Below are 17420 nucleotides of genomic sequence, written 5' to 3' on the forward strand. Positions count from 1 at the left end.
TCTTCTCCCCTCTGCAAATCTCTTCACTGGCTCCCACTCCCTCAGCGTATTCAATTCAAATTACTAATATTGACCTACAAGGCCATCTATAACCTGTCTCCGCCATATGTCTCTGAACTAATCTCTCGATACCTTCCTTCACGTAATCTCCGATCCTCCCAAGACCACCTCCTCTCCTCCACACTTATTCGCTTCTCTCTCTCTCTCCTTCCCGGCCAGCGTTTCCTTTAAATTTCCTCATTTTCAGGATCCGTCTGAAAACGTATCCTGTGCCATCCGTTCACATCAGTTGAGAACGGATCTGCTTGTCTAACTTTTTGGCGGATTTGAGCTGATGCAAAAAAGTGAAGTGTGAAAGAGGCCTAAGCCAACAAACAATACTGATTGACAGCTTATGCTGTAAATAGACAAAGATGCCAATGGAGGGCGTGTGGGGCAGCGATAACAAGCGCTGAGGAATATTCAGAACTACATAGCAAGAACTCACGACTGAGAGGACTAGCAGAGCTGCAGCAGATAAAACAGCTATGTTATCAAAACTTGCTCAAGAAGTGCAATTAGTGAACCCACTGGAATTATGTTCTCTACCCCTACAGAATACACAACACTTGCCATGGTGATCAATGATTAATTTGTGGCTCTCTGCAGCAATAACTAATCTACAAAATGTAAAAGACAAGTTTCAAGTTTCCAAGAAGGATACAATGACCATTGGTTTGTTGAAAAGTACATATCCATGGGTGTGTTTCAAGGTCTTTGCGGCAACATCTTCATTGGGAAAGCCTATAAATGCTTGTCCCTTCATCCGGCCTTCTGTCATCAGCCGAATATCAAACCTGCAATAACGAAATAGCTGGGATGAGTGGTTGGCTTGTAAGCTGGGGTTGGCGGAATAGCTGGGGAGAGTGGTTAGCGGAATAACTGAGGTGAGTGGTTGGCGGAAAAGCTGGGGTGAGTGGTGCGGGGTTGGCAGAATAGCTGGGATGAGTGCTCGGTGTATGACTAGAGTTGAGCGAATATCTTCGGCTCCCCAGCTTATTCGGTAAGCTATAGCGCTTGCCGAATAAGCTACAGCAGGAACCCGGCTTCTGGGACAGTGCCGACTGAACAGCTGGATCGCCACTGCAGCTGCATGTGTCGCGACTGTGTGACAGTGTGTTGTGCTCTCCATGCATGTGCTGTTACACAGCCGCGACACATGCAGCTGCGGCGCCAATCAGTTGTTCAGGCGGCGCGATCCTCGAATCCGGGTTCCCGCTGTAGCTTATTCGGCAAGTGCTATAGCTTGTTGAATAAGTCGGGAACCGAAGATATTCACTTAACTCTACTTATGACCACTATTGGACGAGACAAGATTTGTTTTCAGCAAGAACAAGTAACCAAGTACTAAGATAAAACACGGTTACGGTCTCCGACAATTTATTCAACAATTTACAAAAAAAAATTGGCTAAAACGTTAAATTTTTATAAAACACACACATGCACCGTCTAATGCAACTTACATGTTTTTTTCAGTGCCAGATGAAAAATCAATAAATTTCCCAAATATAAATTTCAGATCCTGGTAAAGTGAAAAGCAAAAACGTTGAGAAGTGATGATGAGAACAACAATTCGCATCCACATATCAAAGTATCGGCATACCTTTTCTGTAACTTGTCTTGATAAGTTTTTCACATAGAGCCTGCAATTTGGCTCTCCGGGATCATAGTTCTTAAACACAGAGAGCTTTCGCATTTCTAAAAGAGAAGAGAAATCCCCCACTAAAAAAAACCCTCTTATTTTGGAATTATTACAAGTAAAATCATGCAATGATTAGGCAGGAGCCATATTAGGGCATTAGGAGGGCATAAGGGGCACTTCTGCTCATCACAGAATAGGTCACTCGACTCAATTTGACCATGTAGTAAATGGTTTCCAACACGCACTGTAACTGATAGCATTGTGACACTTGGCACTTCTGCAATTCACAGCTTGTCAATATCGGAAAAACATCTGCAAACGTTAACACTTTTCTTTAATATTTGTTGCCTAGTGAATAATATCTCAAAAACTGCACAAATAAATTGCAAAGCTGCTTGTATTTATGAGCACTAACTGACAATCCCCATCTATGAAGATTGTAATAACCCTTCCATATATTTCATGCAAACATAAGCAACATTCTTCATAGTTTTTATTAAAGGTTTTCTAATCATTAGGCTTTGGCAGAGCATATGAGCAACTAATCATATGCGAGTTCAGTGCTTTCCAACACTGATACAAATTCTCCTGATCCTCGCACGCTTTCCGTTGACAGATCTGCAGTGTGCAAAGAGGGGAAAGCATGTACAGTCTCAGGGAAGGCAGAGAATACAAGCTGAAGCTGAGGAAAGCATTGTTTTTTTCTTTAGGTTTTCTTTATTGTTTTAGAACGGTGCTCATTCACGAGCTAGTGAAGACAGCAGTATCCTTGATATACAGCTCATATTCAGTCTATATTACTAGGAGAGGCACTCCCATAGGGGAGGAAGAGAAAAAAAAAATCTAAACTAGCAGCAGGATGCAAAGAGGGTCTGAAAATGGATGAAGGAAAAGAAATGCAGTCAGTTTTACCCAAAAGGAATTTACTGATAATTGTAAAAATATTTTTCCATGTCATATCATAAGTGTCCATAGCCTTTAATATCCTAGGGCCCATGTATTTAGTTAAACTTATTTTAGTCAAAACAAAGTATTTTCAGATGGCTCATCCATAAAAGTAGATACTGCTAATGAACATAAAGCTACAACATATTTATGTCCTCTACTATTACACCTTAGCGCATGGTTGCCATACATGTTGTCACTAATACTGAGGTCAGCGAGGCAATCAGTGAGCTCATCATCTCAGTCAGTGTAGACGGAACGCAACACTTTGAGCCACCCCCTCATGTCTGCCGTGTAAGATCTCCTATGAAGATCAGACTGTTGCTGGTTCCGGAGGCAGTGGAGAAGAAAGTCGATTTCTCTAATACTACAAAGTTGCTTATATTTGCCTGTACTATTGATTTATGCAAAGTTTGATGAAAGTTCTGTTCCCTTTGAAGGGGTTTATGTCAGACCACATTATAGATCCCTGTGTCACAAATACATAAGGGCCGATTAACAAGAGTGATCGCTATTTTTTTTCTAAGCTTTGTAATTGATTTTATGAACAGCATCTATCAGAAAAGACGACCCATCTTTGGACAGCCAAATACACACTATATCGGTCACACTATTACTAAAAATTGTCATTACACACTTACCTTCTTTAGAAACTCTTCCCTTCTCCAGCTCCCTCCTGGAAATAAATTCCTTTAGCAAATCATCATCATCTTCCTCATTCTCCTCCTCATCCTTGGGCTCAGTAGTTGGATAAATCTTTCCAAATCCAAAAACTTCATCTCCCTCAAGCTCCACTTCATGGTCCGAAAGATAAGCCGTGGCTAGAGGAATCACAATGAATCATCAGTGAACCGGACAATTTATAAAGAAAAATGACATATCTGTGAGAATCAGAATTCTCCCCTTCACCACCTTGGGTTTTGCAGTTTTTTGCTCATCTTCTTCCCAGAGCCATAACTTTTTTATTTTTCTGACAATATGGCCATTTAAGGGCCCGTTTTATTGCAGGATGAGATGTACTTTTGAACGATATCATTGATTTTACCATATAATGTACTGGAAAACGGGAAAAAAATTCAAAGTGCGGTGAAACTGCAAAAAAGTGCAATTCCACAATAGTTTTTTGGGCAGCAATCACAAGTATCTGGCAATGACAACCACAGGGCGCCGATGGGCGGGGTTTAGAAGTATGTTAAATGCCGCTGTCAGATTGACAGAGGTATTTAACAAGTTAACATCTGCGAGTGAATCACCATTCCACCTGCAGCTGTTAGGCACACATGTCAGCTAATGATATTAGCTGACGTGCATGAAAAGTTGCGGGCTCATCGCTGGAGCCCGCAGCAGACAGACGTATAGGTACGTCTAAGTCCTCCTCCTCCTAAGGTCGGAAAGGAGTTAATCACGTATCCTCATGAGTACAACAAAAGATACAGTCATATGTTAAAGTTTGGGCACCCCTATTAATGTTAACCTTTTTTCTTTATAACAATTTTGGTTTTTGCAACAGCTATTTCAGTTTCATATATCTAATAACTGATGGACTCAGTTATATTTCTGGATTCAAATGAGGTTTATTGTACTAACAGAAAATGTGCAATCTGCATTTAAACAAAATTTGACCGGTGCAAAAGTATAGGCACCCCAACATAAAAGTGACATTAATATTTCGTAGATCCTAATGAGTTCCTGGATCCTGGATGAAGGTATTTGTGACCATTCCTGTTTACAAAACAATTCCAGTTCAGTTACTGGGAGTTCTGTGGAAACTGTTTGGGTAAGAATACAAGGACAGAACAATGGAAAGGACACCATTGTAGGCATTTACTACAGGCCGCCTGTGCAAGCTGAAGATATGGATGAACTCTTTATGCATCAAATGGCCAAGTTCTCCAAAAAATATGACATAGTTGTCATGGGAGATTTCAACTATCCAGACATTTGTTGGGAATCTCTCTCAGGCAAAACTAACAGGTCAAGGAAATTCTTATCCTCTCTTGCTGACAACTTTATCTTCCAAAAGGTAGGGGAGAAAACAAGGGGAACTGCTACCTTGGATCTAATCCTTATAAACAGGGAGGAAATGGTTGAGGAGGTAAAAGTGGCTGGAACCCTAGGAGGTAGCGACCATGCTATTTTAGAATTTTGGATAACTAGAGGCGGAAGACCTGTGAAGACTCAGACGTCAAGGTTAGACTTCAGAAAGGCAGATTTTAAGGGATTCAGAAAGATAATTGGAGGGATCCAATGGCTGGATATCCTTAAAGACAAAAATGTCCAGGAAGGATGGGAAATCTTGAAAAATGAAATTCTCAAAGCACAGTTGTTAACAATTCCGAAAAGAGGGAAGAATAGGAAGCATTTAAGGAAACCAGGATGGGTGAACACAGAACTTAAGCACATGCTAAAAAGGAAGAAAAAAATGTTTATAAAATGGAAAGAGGGAGGCATATCTAAAGAAGAATATAATGCTGTCTGCAGAATCTGCAGGGCACACATCAGATTAGCTAAAGCTGAAAATGAATTGAGGCTTGCAAGAGATGTCAAAAGCAATAATAAAGGATTTTGGGGATATGTCAAAAGTAAAAGAAAAGTCAAAGATGCTATAGGATTTTTACAGGATGAAAATGATGAAATGGTAAGACAGGATGTTGAGAAGGCTGAACTTTTAAATTCCTATTTTGCATCTGTTTTCTCTCAGAAAGGAAATGTAACACCAACTGTTATTCACTGTCCTATTAAGGGAATAGAAGAATCCAGGATATCTATAAACAGAAAGATAGTGAGGAAACACTTAGCTAACGTAAATGAATTCAAGTCTCCAGGTCCAGATGAATTACACCCCAGAGTACTGAAGGAGATAGCAGAAGAAATTTCTGAACCACTCTCGATAATCTTTGAAAATTCTTGGAGAACAGGAGAAGTGCCAGAAGACTGGAGAAGAGCAAATGTTGTTCCTATCTTCAAAAAGGGGAAGAAGGTGGACCCAGGCAACTATAGGCCGGTGAGTCTGACTTCTATACCAGGAAAGATCTTTGAACAAATTATTAAACAACATGTAAGTCAATACCTGGATAAGAATGAAGTGATCAAACAGAGTCAGCATGGGTTTGTAACTAATAAGTCATGTCAGACTAACTTAATTTCCTTCTATGACGGTATCACTGATTGGGTGGATCAAGGAAATGCTGTAGATATAGTATATCTTGACTTCAGCAAAGCATTTGACAAAGTCTCTCATACAATCCTTATTGAAAAAATGACTAAGTATGGAATGGACAAGGCAACTGTTAGGTGGGTTCATAGCTGGCTTAGTGATCGGACCCAAAGAGTGGTCGTAAATGGCTGCACATCCAGTTGGAAGAATGTCTCAAGTGGGGTACCACAGGGCTCTGTCCTGGGCCCTGTATTGTTCAACATCTTTATCAACGATTTAGATGAAGGAATTGAGGGTAAACTGATTAAATTTGCTGATGACACAAAGCTAGGAGGGATAGCTAATACTAGAGAAGAGAGAGAGAGGATTCAAAAAGATTTAAATAAACTGGAGAAGTGGGCAGTAACTAACAGAATGGTTTTTAACAGGGAGAAATGCAAAGTACTACATCTGGGCAATAAAAATGAAAAAAGCATATATAGAATGGGAGGAATAGGGCTAAGTGACAGCACATGTGAAAAAGACTTGGGTATACTAATAGATCACAGACTGAATATGAGTCAACAGTGTGATGCAGCAGCAAAAAAGGCAAATGCAGTTCTAGGATGTATTAACAGAAGCATACAGTCTAGATCACGTGAAGTCATTATTTCCCTCTACTCCTCTTTGGTCAGACCTCATCTGGAATATTGTGTCCAGTTTTGGGCACCACATTTTAAAAAAGACATCAACAAACTGGAGCAAGTTCAGAAAAGAACGACCAGAATGGTGACCGGTCTGCAAACCCTGTCTTATGAGGAAAGGTTGCAGGATTTGGGAATGTTTAGTTTGCAAAAGAGAAGACTGAGAGGAGACTTAATTGCTGTCTACAAATATCTAAAGGGCTGTCACATTGTAGAAGGATCAACTTTATTCTCATTTGCACAAGGAAAGACTAGAAGCAATGGGATGAAACTGAATGGGAGGAGACACAGATTAGCTATTAGAAAAAACTTTTTGACAATTAGAGTGATCAATGAGTGGAACAGGCTGCCACGAGAAGTGGTGAGTTCTCCTTCAATGGAAGTCTTCAAACAGAGGCTGGACAGACATCTGACTGGGATGATTTAGCGAATCCTGCTTTGAGCAGGGGGTTGGACCAGATGGCCCAGGAGGTCCCTTCCAACTCTACGATTCTATGAGTTAAGTTTGATGGTCGCCGAGCATGGACAGCCCGCTTCAAATCATCCCACAGATGCTCAATGACATTCAGGTCTGGGGACTGGGATGGCCTTTCCAGAACATTGTAATTGTTCCTCTGCATGAATGCCTGAGTAGATTTGGAGCGGTGTTTTGGATCATTGTCTTGCTGAAATATCCATCCCCTACGTAACTTCAACTTCATCACTGATTCTTGCACATTATTGTCAAGAATCTGCTGATACTGAGTTGAATCCATGCGACCCTCAACTTTAACAAGATTCCCGGTGCCGGCATTGGCCACACAGCCCAAAAGCATGATGGAACCTCCACCAAATTTTACTGTGGGTAGCAAGTGTTTTTCTTGGAATGCTGTGTTTTTTAGCCTCCATGCATAACGCCTTTTTGTATGACCAAACAACTCAATCTTTGTTTCATCAGTCAACAGGACCTTCTTCCAAAATGTAACTGGCTTGTCCAAATGTGCTTTTCCATACCTCAGGCGACTCTGTTTGTGGCGTGCTTGCAGAAACGGCTTCTTTCGCATCACTCTCCCATACAGCTTCTCCTTGTGCAAAGTGCGCTGTATTGTTGACCGATGCACAGTGACACCATCTGCAGCAAGATGATGCTGCAGGTCTTTGGAGGTGGTCTGTGGATTGTCCTTGACTGTTCTCTTCTCTGCCTTTCTGATATTTTTCTTGGCCTGCCACTTCTGGGCTTAACAAGAACTGTACCTGTGTTCTTCCATTTCCTTACTATGTTCCTCACAGTGGAAACTGACAGGTTAAATCTCTGAGACATCTTTTTGTATCCTTCCCCTGAAAAGCTATGTTGAATAATCTTTGTTTTTAGATAATTTGAGAGTTGTTTTGAGGAGCCCATGATGCCACTCTTCATAGGAGAATCAAATAGGAGAACTACTTGCAAGTGGCCACCTTAAATACCTTTTCTCATGATTTGATACACCTGGCTATGAAGTTCAAAGCTCAGTTAGGTTACAAAACCAATTTAGTGCTTCAGGAAGTCAGTAAAAAGTAGTTAGGAGTGTTCAAATCAAGAAAATGATAAGGGTGCCCATACTTTTGCACCGGTCAAATTTTATTTAAATGCAGATTGCACATTTTCTGTTAGTACAATAAACCTCATTTGAATTCAGAAATATAACTGAGTCCATCAGTTATTAGATATATGAAACTGAAATAGCTGTTGCAAAAACCAAAATTGTTATAAAGAAAAAAGATTAACATTAATAGGGGTGCCCAAACTGACATATGACTGTATCATACCTGCAAATGATCACTATTTCAAAATAAACATAATTAATAGGCGACTCCCTATACAGAACAGCCTACAATGAATACTAGAGTCAAATGTCAAAATAGAACTTCTTTAAGATGTTTCACAAAAATATCACTCTTTACACACAAGGTGCAAAGATGATTTTTTATATATATATATATATATATATATATATATATAATAGGTATTAGACCTACCGGTAATGATGTTTCCAGGAGTCCATCCTGACAGCACTATGGAGGACGTCCTCCTCCTCCTTACAGGGACAGGAAAGCACACGAGAGGTTAAAAGGCCATGTCCCACCCCCTTTCCCTCAGTGATTTGACAAGTACCACAAGGTGGATGATGCTAGTAACGGTTTAATGAAACAGTCATATTACAGCATATGACATAACATAATACAACATAGTATAACATACCAGGGAGGGAACTACCCGTGCTGTCAGGATGGACTCCTGGAAACATCATTACCGGTAGGTCTAATACCTATTTTCCAGGACGTCCACCTGACAGCACTATGGAGAGTACCAAAGCACCTCCTCAGGGTGGGATTACTGCTTGGAGAACTTTTCTCCCGAATGCGGTTTGTTGGCCAGCTAACACATCTAGTTTGTAGTGTTTGCAAAATGTATTAAGACTAGCCCAGGTTGCCGCTCGACAAATTTGATCAACTGACGCCCCTGCCCGCTCGGCCCATGAGGCCGATACCGCCCTTGTAGAGTGGGCTTTTAAGGAATCAGGCGGGCTGGCGCCTTCAGCCTGGTAGGCGTCCGAGATTACTGAGGTAATCCAACGCGCTATGGACGCCTTAGAGGCCTTCTTCCCTTTATTCCTACCACCAAAGAGAACGAAGAGGTTCGGGTCGATACGCCAACTATTGGTGGCCTCTAGGTATTCTATAACTGCGCGCCTCACGTCTAGCGAGTGGAGCCGCCGCTCCTTCTCATTTCGGGGATTATCACAGAAAGAGGGTAACACTACCTCCTGGTTCAGGTTTCTTGTGGAGGCTACCTTCGGGGTAAATGCCGGGTCTAACCTAAGGATTATACTATCCTCTCTTATCTGGAGGTATGGATCCTTAGTGGATAGGGCCTGGATCTCCCCTATTCTTTTGGCCGTGGTAATGGCTACTAGAAAGGCCGTTTTACGAGTGAGAGCACGGATGGGTATCTTCTCACTAAGGGCGAAAGTGTCCGAGCAGAGGAACCGAAGTACCAGGCCCAGGTCCCATGGTGGGGTGAGCTGCCTAATCGTGGGACGCAGGCGTTGTGTGGCTTTTATAAACCTTATCACCCAGGGATGTGCAGCTAACTGATAATCAAAGAAGGCGCTCAAAGCTGAAACCTGGACTTTTAGAGTGCTGGGCTTGAGGCCTTTATTAAAGCCTGCCTGCAGGAACCCTAGTATGTTAGGGAGATCCGGGGTACCTGCCACGAGCTCGGACCTGCCACCCTCCAGACAGAATCTCCTCCATATCTTCCGATAGATTGCCGACGTCACCGGCTTCCTGCTGGCCTGTAGGGTGGATATGACCTGCTCTGACAATCCTTTTGCCTTCAGGATGTCCCTCTCAGGATCCAAGCCGATAGATGGAGTCTTGCTGGGTCCGGGTGGTGGATCGGGCCCTGGTGGATGATGTCCTTCCACAAGGGCAGCTCGACTGGATCTTCTACTGCCATGGCTCCCAGAAGGGAAAACCAGCTTCTCCTCGGCCAGTATGGCACTATCAATATCACTCTTGCGTGGTCCTCGCGTATCTTTCTGAGCACTGCCGGTATGAGGGCCAGTGGTGGGAACGCATAAGAGAGGGATTCTCCCCAAGTCTGACTCAGGGCGTCTACGCCCTCTGGATGGTCCATCGGATTTAAGGAGTAGAATCTGGGAACCTTCGCGTTCTTGCGGCTTGCGAAGAGATCTATACTGGGGTTCCCCCAGCGCTGACAAAGCTGGTTGAAGATCTCTATGTTCAGTTCCCACTCTGTCGGGTGGATCTGTTGTCTGCTCAGGTAGTCCGCCACTTCGTTTTGGGAACCTTCTAGATGTACCGCGGTCACGGATCGAACTGTCCGTTCTGCCCACGTGAATATCTTTTCCGCCAGTGCCTGAAGTGGTTGATGTCTGGTTCCTCCTTGGTGTTTCAGGAATGCCACTGTCGTCGTATTGTCGGATAAAATGCGGACATGACGACTCTTTAGTACCGACCGGTTTCTCCGCAACGCTTCCCAGACCGCGAAGAGTTCCTTGAAATTGGAGGATCTGGCCTTGATGCTTGCTGGCCACTTCCCCTGGAAGATCTTCCCTTCTATGTGGGCTCCCCATCCCCACGCACTTGCGTCTGTGGTGACTACTACGTATGGAGAGGTTGTCCAATGCACGCCCACCTGAAGATTCCTGGCCTGTAACCACCAGCGAAGGGACTCCTTTACTCGTCCTGAGAGTCTTAGGGGTTTGTCTAGCGACGCCTGACTCCTGTCCCACCTCGCGAGAATTTCTCTTTGTAACAACCGCGAGTGGAATTGGGCCCAACGGACACACTGGATGCAGGCTGTCATAAGGCCCAGGACCTCCATTGCTTCCCTTATGGAGCATTGACGCTTCAACAGACCTCTGGTTCTGGCCTGAATGGACTTCTGCTTCTGCTCGGGTAGCCAGGATATTCTGTCGGCAGAGTCTAGGAGGACTCCCAGGAATACCTTTCTGGTGTTTGGAGTGAGGTCCGACTTCTCCCAGTTGATCACCCAGCCCAGGAACTCCAACACAGTAGTTGTTCGGATCCTGTCTCGGATGAGCGCTTCCTTGGATCTTGCCACCAGTAAGAAGTCGTCCAGGTACGGCACAATCACAATACCCTGATCTCTCAGGTAGGCCACCACCTCTACCACCAGCTTTGTAAAGATCCTGGGAGCTGAGGCCAGCCCGAATGGAAGACCCTGAAACTGAAAATGGCAGGTCCGGGCTGGTGAACTGATCGCAAACCTTAGTAGGCTTTGGGATGAGGGATGAATAGGAACCTGATAATATGCCTTTTTTAGGTCTAGGGTGCACATAACTGCGTCCCTGTCTATCAGAGGAATTGCGGATCGGATTGACTCCATCCGGAACCTCCTGTATCTGACCCAAGCATTTAGTGGCTTCAGGTTTATGATGGTGCGGGCCTCTCCGGATTTTTTTGTAATTACAAACAGGGAAGAGTAGTGACCTTTCCCTCTTTCTGATGGTGAAACTGGTATTATGACCCCTGAGTCTAGCATGTCCTGAAGATCCGACCACATTGCGGAGTCCTCCTGGACGACAGTGGGGGCAATATATCTGTCGGGGGGAGGAGAATAGAGCTCTATCCTGTAACCCTCTCTGATGGTTCTGAGAACCCACTGATTGTTGGTGACTCGCGACCAGTTTGCTGCAAAGTGGCGAAGTCTCCCCCCAATGCCTATGGCGTCATTGTCTCCTCGACCTAGATGTCGATGCAAATGGGGGATCTCTGCTCTTCCCACTTTGGCTGAAGGAGCCTCTGTAGGAGCTTCTATTAGACCTCGCCCGGCCCCTAAACTCTGACTGTCCTCTGAAGAAGGAGCCTCTCCGAAAGGACTGGGACCGTCTGGGCTTTTCTTCCGGGAATCCCTTATTCTTATCAGACACCAGCTCAAGGATATTATCCAGGGCTGGACCAAACACCCTCAGACCCGAGAAAGGGATGGCACATAACTTGGCCTTAGAAGGGTTATCTCCCGACCAGGATCTAAGCCAGACTGCTCGCCGGGCCGCATTAGAGAGGGAGCTGTTTCTGGCCGCAAACCTAACTGATTCCGCAGACGTATCCGACAGGAACGCCGTGGCTGATTTCAAAAGAGGAAGAGATGCTAGAATCTCTGACCTCGGGGTCTTGATGGTTAGGTTTTCCTCCAACTGCCCCAACCACAGGAACATAGACCTGGCCACCGAGGTGGCTGCTATGTTGGCTCTAATCAGGGCCGCCGACGTCTCCCATGTTCTTTTTAACAAAACGTCCGCCTTTCTATCCATTGGGTCTCGAAGACCGGACGAGTCCTCGGCTGGGATAGCCGATTTCTTCGTAACCTTGGCAACCGGGACGTCGATCTTAGGGACCTCTTCCCACGCCCGAGTTTCCTCGGGATCGAAGGGCAGTCTATTTTTAAAGTTTCGGGAGAGTGTCAACCGACGCTCTGCTTCCTTCCACTCCTCCTGGATCATTGCCTTGATGTGCTCGCTCACAGGGAACACCACCTGTTTGCGGGACACCAGTCCTCCAAACATTAAGTCCTGTCTGGACTGTGGCTTAGGGACTTCTTCCATCTGCATGGTATTTCTGACCGCGTGTACCAGCTCGTCCGTATCCTCCAGTCTGAACAGGTACTTTCTGTTCTGTTCCTGACTATCCCCCAGGATCTCGCCTTCTTCCTCCTGATCTGAGTTCCGGAAATCGGATTCCTCGCTAGGGCTCGCCTCTGATACTGGGACTGGTTCCCACCTCGGACGCTTGCGACCTGGCCCAGGGCTGGGGGATCGACGGGACGTAGAGGCCTGAATCTCTTCCCTTATCAGCGACCTCATTTCGGAAAGCAGAGATGGCTGTTCCTCGCCTATGACCCTGGAGGTACAGGGACCGCATAGGGTCTTGCTATAGGTGTCTGGCAGCTTTACTCTGCACACCGGACATCTGACTGATTTGGCGGTAGCTTTCGCCGGGTCCTTTCCCGAGGGGGACTCAGCCGGGGTTCCCTTTTCCTAATAATATAAGGGGCACCTCATCAGATCTGGGCTGTGGGGACGAGTGGGGAGGGTGGTCTGCGCTATGCGCACTTACCCCTCCACCAGATGCAGTGTTGCCTTCCATCCCCTGGCGTCCTGATGCAGTCACACAGCCTGGAACCGCCTGTGACGACTCTGGAGAAGGCTTTGGTCCAGGAGCGCGCGCGCCCTGGATTTGAAACCGGCGTCTGACGTCACCGGATGTGACGCTGGTAAGCCGCGCCTCCACTTCCTGCCGGGCATCTGCGCTCGACCGCGCTCGGCGCGAGCCCTCCGGCTTCCACTGCCCAGCGTCAGCGTCGTTCTGCGGGCTCGGCCCGCCGCCCCGCTTCTGTCGGTGCCCGCATGGCCAGCCGCCTGCGGGGAGCCGACCCGTCCTGGAGCCGAGAGCCCCCCCACCGGGAGGAACGGCTCCCTCCAGGAGCGCCGTCCTGCTCCTGGCCTTTGGAACCGAGGGACTCCCCACCGGGAAGTTTCGGCTCCGGGACCTCTTGACAGGGGAAGGATTGGACCGGCCGCACGATCCCCTGGGTCCCTCCGGTAAGCTCTCGCGTGTCCCTCCGTGCAGGGACAGGAAAAACACTGAGGGAAAGGGGGTGGGACATGGCCTTTTAACCTCTCGTGTGCTTTCCTGTCCCTGTAAGGAGGAGGAGGACGTCCTCCATAGTGCTGTCAGGTGGACGTCCTGGAAATATATATATATATTATATATATATATATATATATATATATATATATATATATATATAGTGAAAGACAGGCAGATACACCAGGTACGTAAAAATACAAGGAATAGCACAAAAAAGCAAAGATGTAATGGTACCAGAAATCATACACAGCCTATAGTCCAAGGGAAGATAACCGAAGAAAAAGGGGGGTCTAAGACCTCTATTGCTGAGTAGCTGCTCCTAAATCCCAACCCACCAAGCTACTGCATAAAGTGCTGCTAATAGTGGCGAAATGCGGTCCCCACATGGGTAAGGACACATATAAATAAATTTGCCCTATTAGCGGCACTTTATGCAGTAGCTTGGTGGGCTGGGATTTAGGAGCAGCTACTCAGCAGTAGAGGTCTTAGGCTGGTTTCACATTTGCGTTTTTTTGCGCTGGAAAAAAACGCATACGTGCGCATGCGTTTTTTCCCCTATATTTAACATGGGTGCGCATACCTGCGCGCTGGTAAGCACACGTATGCGATTTTCATGCGCTGCGTTTTTTTGGGGTGTGCGTTTGTATTTTCCAGACGCAGCATGTTGCATTTTTTGGCCCTGCAAAAAAGCGTATGCGCACGTTTTGCGCTAAAAATGGCCATTATAGCCTATGGATGCGCATACATGCGCACTGGCATGCTCATGTATGCGTTTTTTTGCACATGCGGTTTTTTTTGTTAACCATGGAATTTAGGGGTTTGGGTTAGAGTTAGGGTTAGTTAAGGGGGTTTAGGGTTAGGGTCAGGGTTAGGGTTAAGTATGGTTTGGTTAAGGGTTAGGGTCAGGGTTAGGATTAAGGTTAGTTAGGGTTTGGGTTAGGGTTAAGTATGGTTTGGTTAAGGGTTAGGGTTAGGGTTAAGTATGGTTTGGTTAAGGGTTAGGGTCAGGGTTAGGGTCAGGGTTAGGGTTAAGTATGGTTTGGTTAAGGGTTAGGGTCAGGGTTAAGTATGGTTTGGTTAAGGGTTAGGGTCAGGGTTAGGGTTAAGTATGGTTTGGTTAAGGGTTAGGGTCAGGGTTAGGGTTAAGTATGGTTTGGTTAAGGGTTAGGGTCAGGGTTAGGGATGGTTTGGTTAAGGGTTAGGGTCAGGGTTAGGGTCAGGGTTAGGGTCAGGGTTAGGGTTAGTTAGGGTTTGGGTTAGGGTTAAGTATGGTTTGGTTAAGGGTTAGGGTCAGGGTTAGTTAGGGTTTAGGGTTTGGGTTAGGGTTAAGTATGGTTTGGTTAAGGGTTAGGGTCAGGGTTAGGGTTAGGGTCAGGGTCAGGGTCAGGGTTAGTAAAGTCATGGTTTGGGTTAGTGTGAGGGGCCACCTAATGTTGGAAAAACATGGATTTTTGTGAGTACTCACCGTAAAATCCTTTTCTCCGAGACGCTCATTGGGGGACACAGAGACTGTGGGTGTGTGCTTCTGCCGTCTGGAGGCCGACACTAAGTGTACAAAAAAAGAGTTAGCTCCTCCTCCGCCGCATACACCCTCGCCCCTAGGCCGGGCGTAACTCAGTTTAGTGCATAAGCAGTAGGAGAACGCGCCTTAAACTCAGGCAAGAAAGTATATGTCTGAAAAAGGGGGCCACCCTAAACCTTGTACAAGGATTTGTAAAACTCAAAATAAGTAAATGCCAACTGGCTGATAGGGTGGGTGCTGTGTCCCCCAATGAGCGTCTCGGAGAAAAGGATTTTACGGTGAGTACTCACAAAAATCCATGTTTCTCCTTCGTCTCATTGGGGGACACAGAGACTGTGGGACGTCCTAAAGCAGTCCTCTGGGCGGGATCTTAGCTCACCCAATCCATGCTAATTTGCGCCCCTGATTAGAGGTGCGCAACTGCTGCCTGGAGAATCTTTCTTCCCAGGCTTGCATCCGAGGATGCCTGGGTATGTACGTTATAATGTTTGACAAACGTATGTAAACTGGACCAGGTAGCTGCTTTGCATACCTGCTCCGCTGAAGCCTGGTGTCGTAGTGCCCATGAGGCCCCCACTGCCCGTGCCGAGTGAGCCTTGATCCCTGCCGGAACCGGCGTGCCACTGATTTGATAAGCTTCTTGGACCGTCAGGCGAACCCATCTGGCCAAAGTCGCTCTGGACGCAGCGAGCCCCTTCCGCCGTCCCTCTGGAACCACGAATAGAGAGTCTGTCTGGCGGAATGGCGCCGTCCTTGCCACATACCTCCTAAGGGCTCTTACCAGATCCAGGGTGTGCAAAGCCTTCTCTACCCTGTGCACCGGTGCCGGGCAAAACGAGGGTAAGACGATGTCTTCGTTGATATGAAATGCAGACACAACCTTCGGCAAGAAGGGGGGGGCTGGCCTTAAAACTACCTTATCCTTATAAAAGGTTAGGAACGGTGGTTTACAAGATAAGGCCGCCAATTCCGAAACCCGCCTAATAGACGTTATGGCTACTAGAAAAACGACCTTTCTGGACAGGTAAGGCAAGGGGACCTCTTGCAATGGTTCGAAAGGGGCCTCCTGAAGGGCTCTGAGCACCAAGTTCAGGTCCCATGATTCCGTCGGCGCCTTATAGGGGGGTACTAAATGTGCGACCCCCTGCATAAACGTCCTAACCTGCCAGACGGAAGCGACTTTTCGTTGGAAAAGTACCGACAGGGCCGAGATTTGCGTTCTGAGGGAACTCGGGGCCAACCCTGCGTCCAGCCCTGCCTGTAGAAAAGCCAGTACGTTGGGGATCGAAAAAACCAGGGGAGCCACTTCACGATCCCTACACCAACGGAAAAAAACTTCCCAAGTTCGATGATACACCCTCGCCGAGGAAGGCTTTCGGGCACTCACCATCTTGGCCGCCACATCGCGTCTGAATCCTGCCTGTGTTAACAGCCAAGATTCAATGGCCACGCCGTCAAACACAGGGCCCCTAAGTTCGGATGGCAGATCGGCCCTTGGGACAGTAAGTCCGGCCGATCTGGAAGACGCCAGGGTACGTCCACCACTAGTTGGACCAGATCTGCGTACCAGGCCCGCCGGGGCCAGTCTGGGGCCAGCAGAATTGCTGGAACCTTTTCTCTCCTTATTTTCCTGATAACTCTTGGAAGCAGCGGCAGCGGGGGGAACAAGTACGGGAGACGAAACTGGCTCCACGGGAGCACCAGCGCGTCTGCTGCGATCGCCTGCGGATCGAGGGATCGAGCGACAAACCTTAGTACTTTGGCATTCTCTCTGGATGCCATAAGGTCCACGTCTGGAGTCCCCCACCGTTGGCAGATCTGCTGAAAGATCTCGGGGTGCAGGGACCATTCCCCTGCCGCGACCCCCTGTCGGCTGAGGAAATCTGCCGCCCAGTTTTCGACTCCTGGAATGTGCACCGCTGAAATTACCACGCGGTTCTTCTCCGCCCAGCGTAGTACCAGTCCGACCTCGCGCATGGCTGCCTGGCTGCGCGTGCCCCCTTGATGGTTGACATATGCTACCGCTGTAGCATTGTCCGTCTGGATGCGCACCGGCCGGTGTCTCAGGAAACACTGGAAATGTTGTAGGGCCAATCGTATTGCCCGTATCTCCAGAATGTTGATCGGGAGAACTATCTCCTGAACGGACCACCGCCCCTGGGCTATGTGACTCTGGAAAACTGCTCCCCAACCTTGCAGGCTTGCATCGGTCGTCACCACCAACCATTGTTCCGGGGGAAAGGGTTTCCCCTGGACCAGAGACGAGTCGCGAGT

General features: G+C 46.8%; 1 protein-coding gene across 10 annotated transcripts in view; it reads right to left on the minus strand.

The window, feature by feature from the left end:
• RNPC3 (RNA binding region (RNP1, RRM) containing 3) overlaps window positions 1–17420 on the minus strand; it is a 538973-nt gene that overhangs the window by 34124 nt on the left and 487429 nt on the right. For all 10 annotated transcript variants that reach the window (XR_012231459.1, XR_012231460.1, XM_073571709.1 and 7 more), the window contains exons 10-13: window positions 3268–3447; window positions 1643–1737; window positions 1503–1561; window positions 704–836 (exon numbers count right to left, since the gene is read on the minus strand). Coding sequence is in view for 8 of the 10 variants with exons in the window: in XM_073571709.1 (XP_073427810.1) it covers window positions 704–836; window positions 1503–1561; window positions 1643–1737; window positions 3268–3447 (467 nt within the window). In the remaining 2 variants the exon portion in view is untranslated. The remainder of the gene's footprint in view (window positions 1–703; window positions 837–1502; window positions 1562–1642; window positions 1738–3267; window positions 3448–17420) is intronic.

Source organism: Dendrobates tinctorius, unplaced genomic scaffold (assembly GCF_039654945.1).
Source record: "Dendrobates tinctorius isolate UK_male_01 unplaced genomic scaffold, ASM3965494v1 ptg000029l, whole genome shotgun sequence".
Lineage (NCBI taxonomy): Eukaryota > Metazoa > Chordata > Amphibia > Anura > Dendrobatidae > Dendrobates > Dendrobates tinctorius.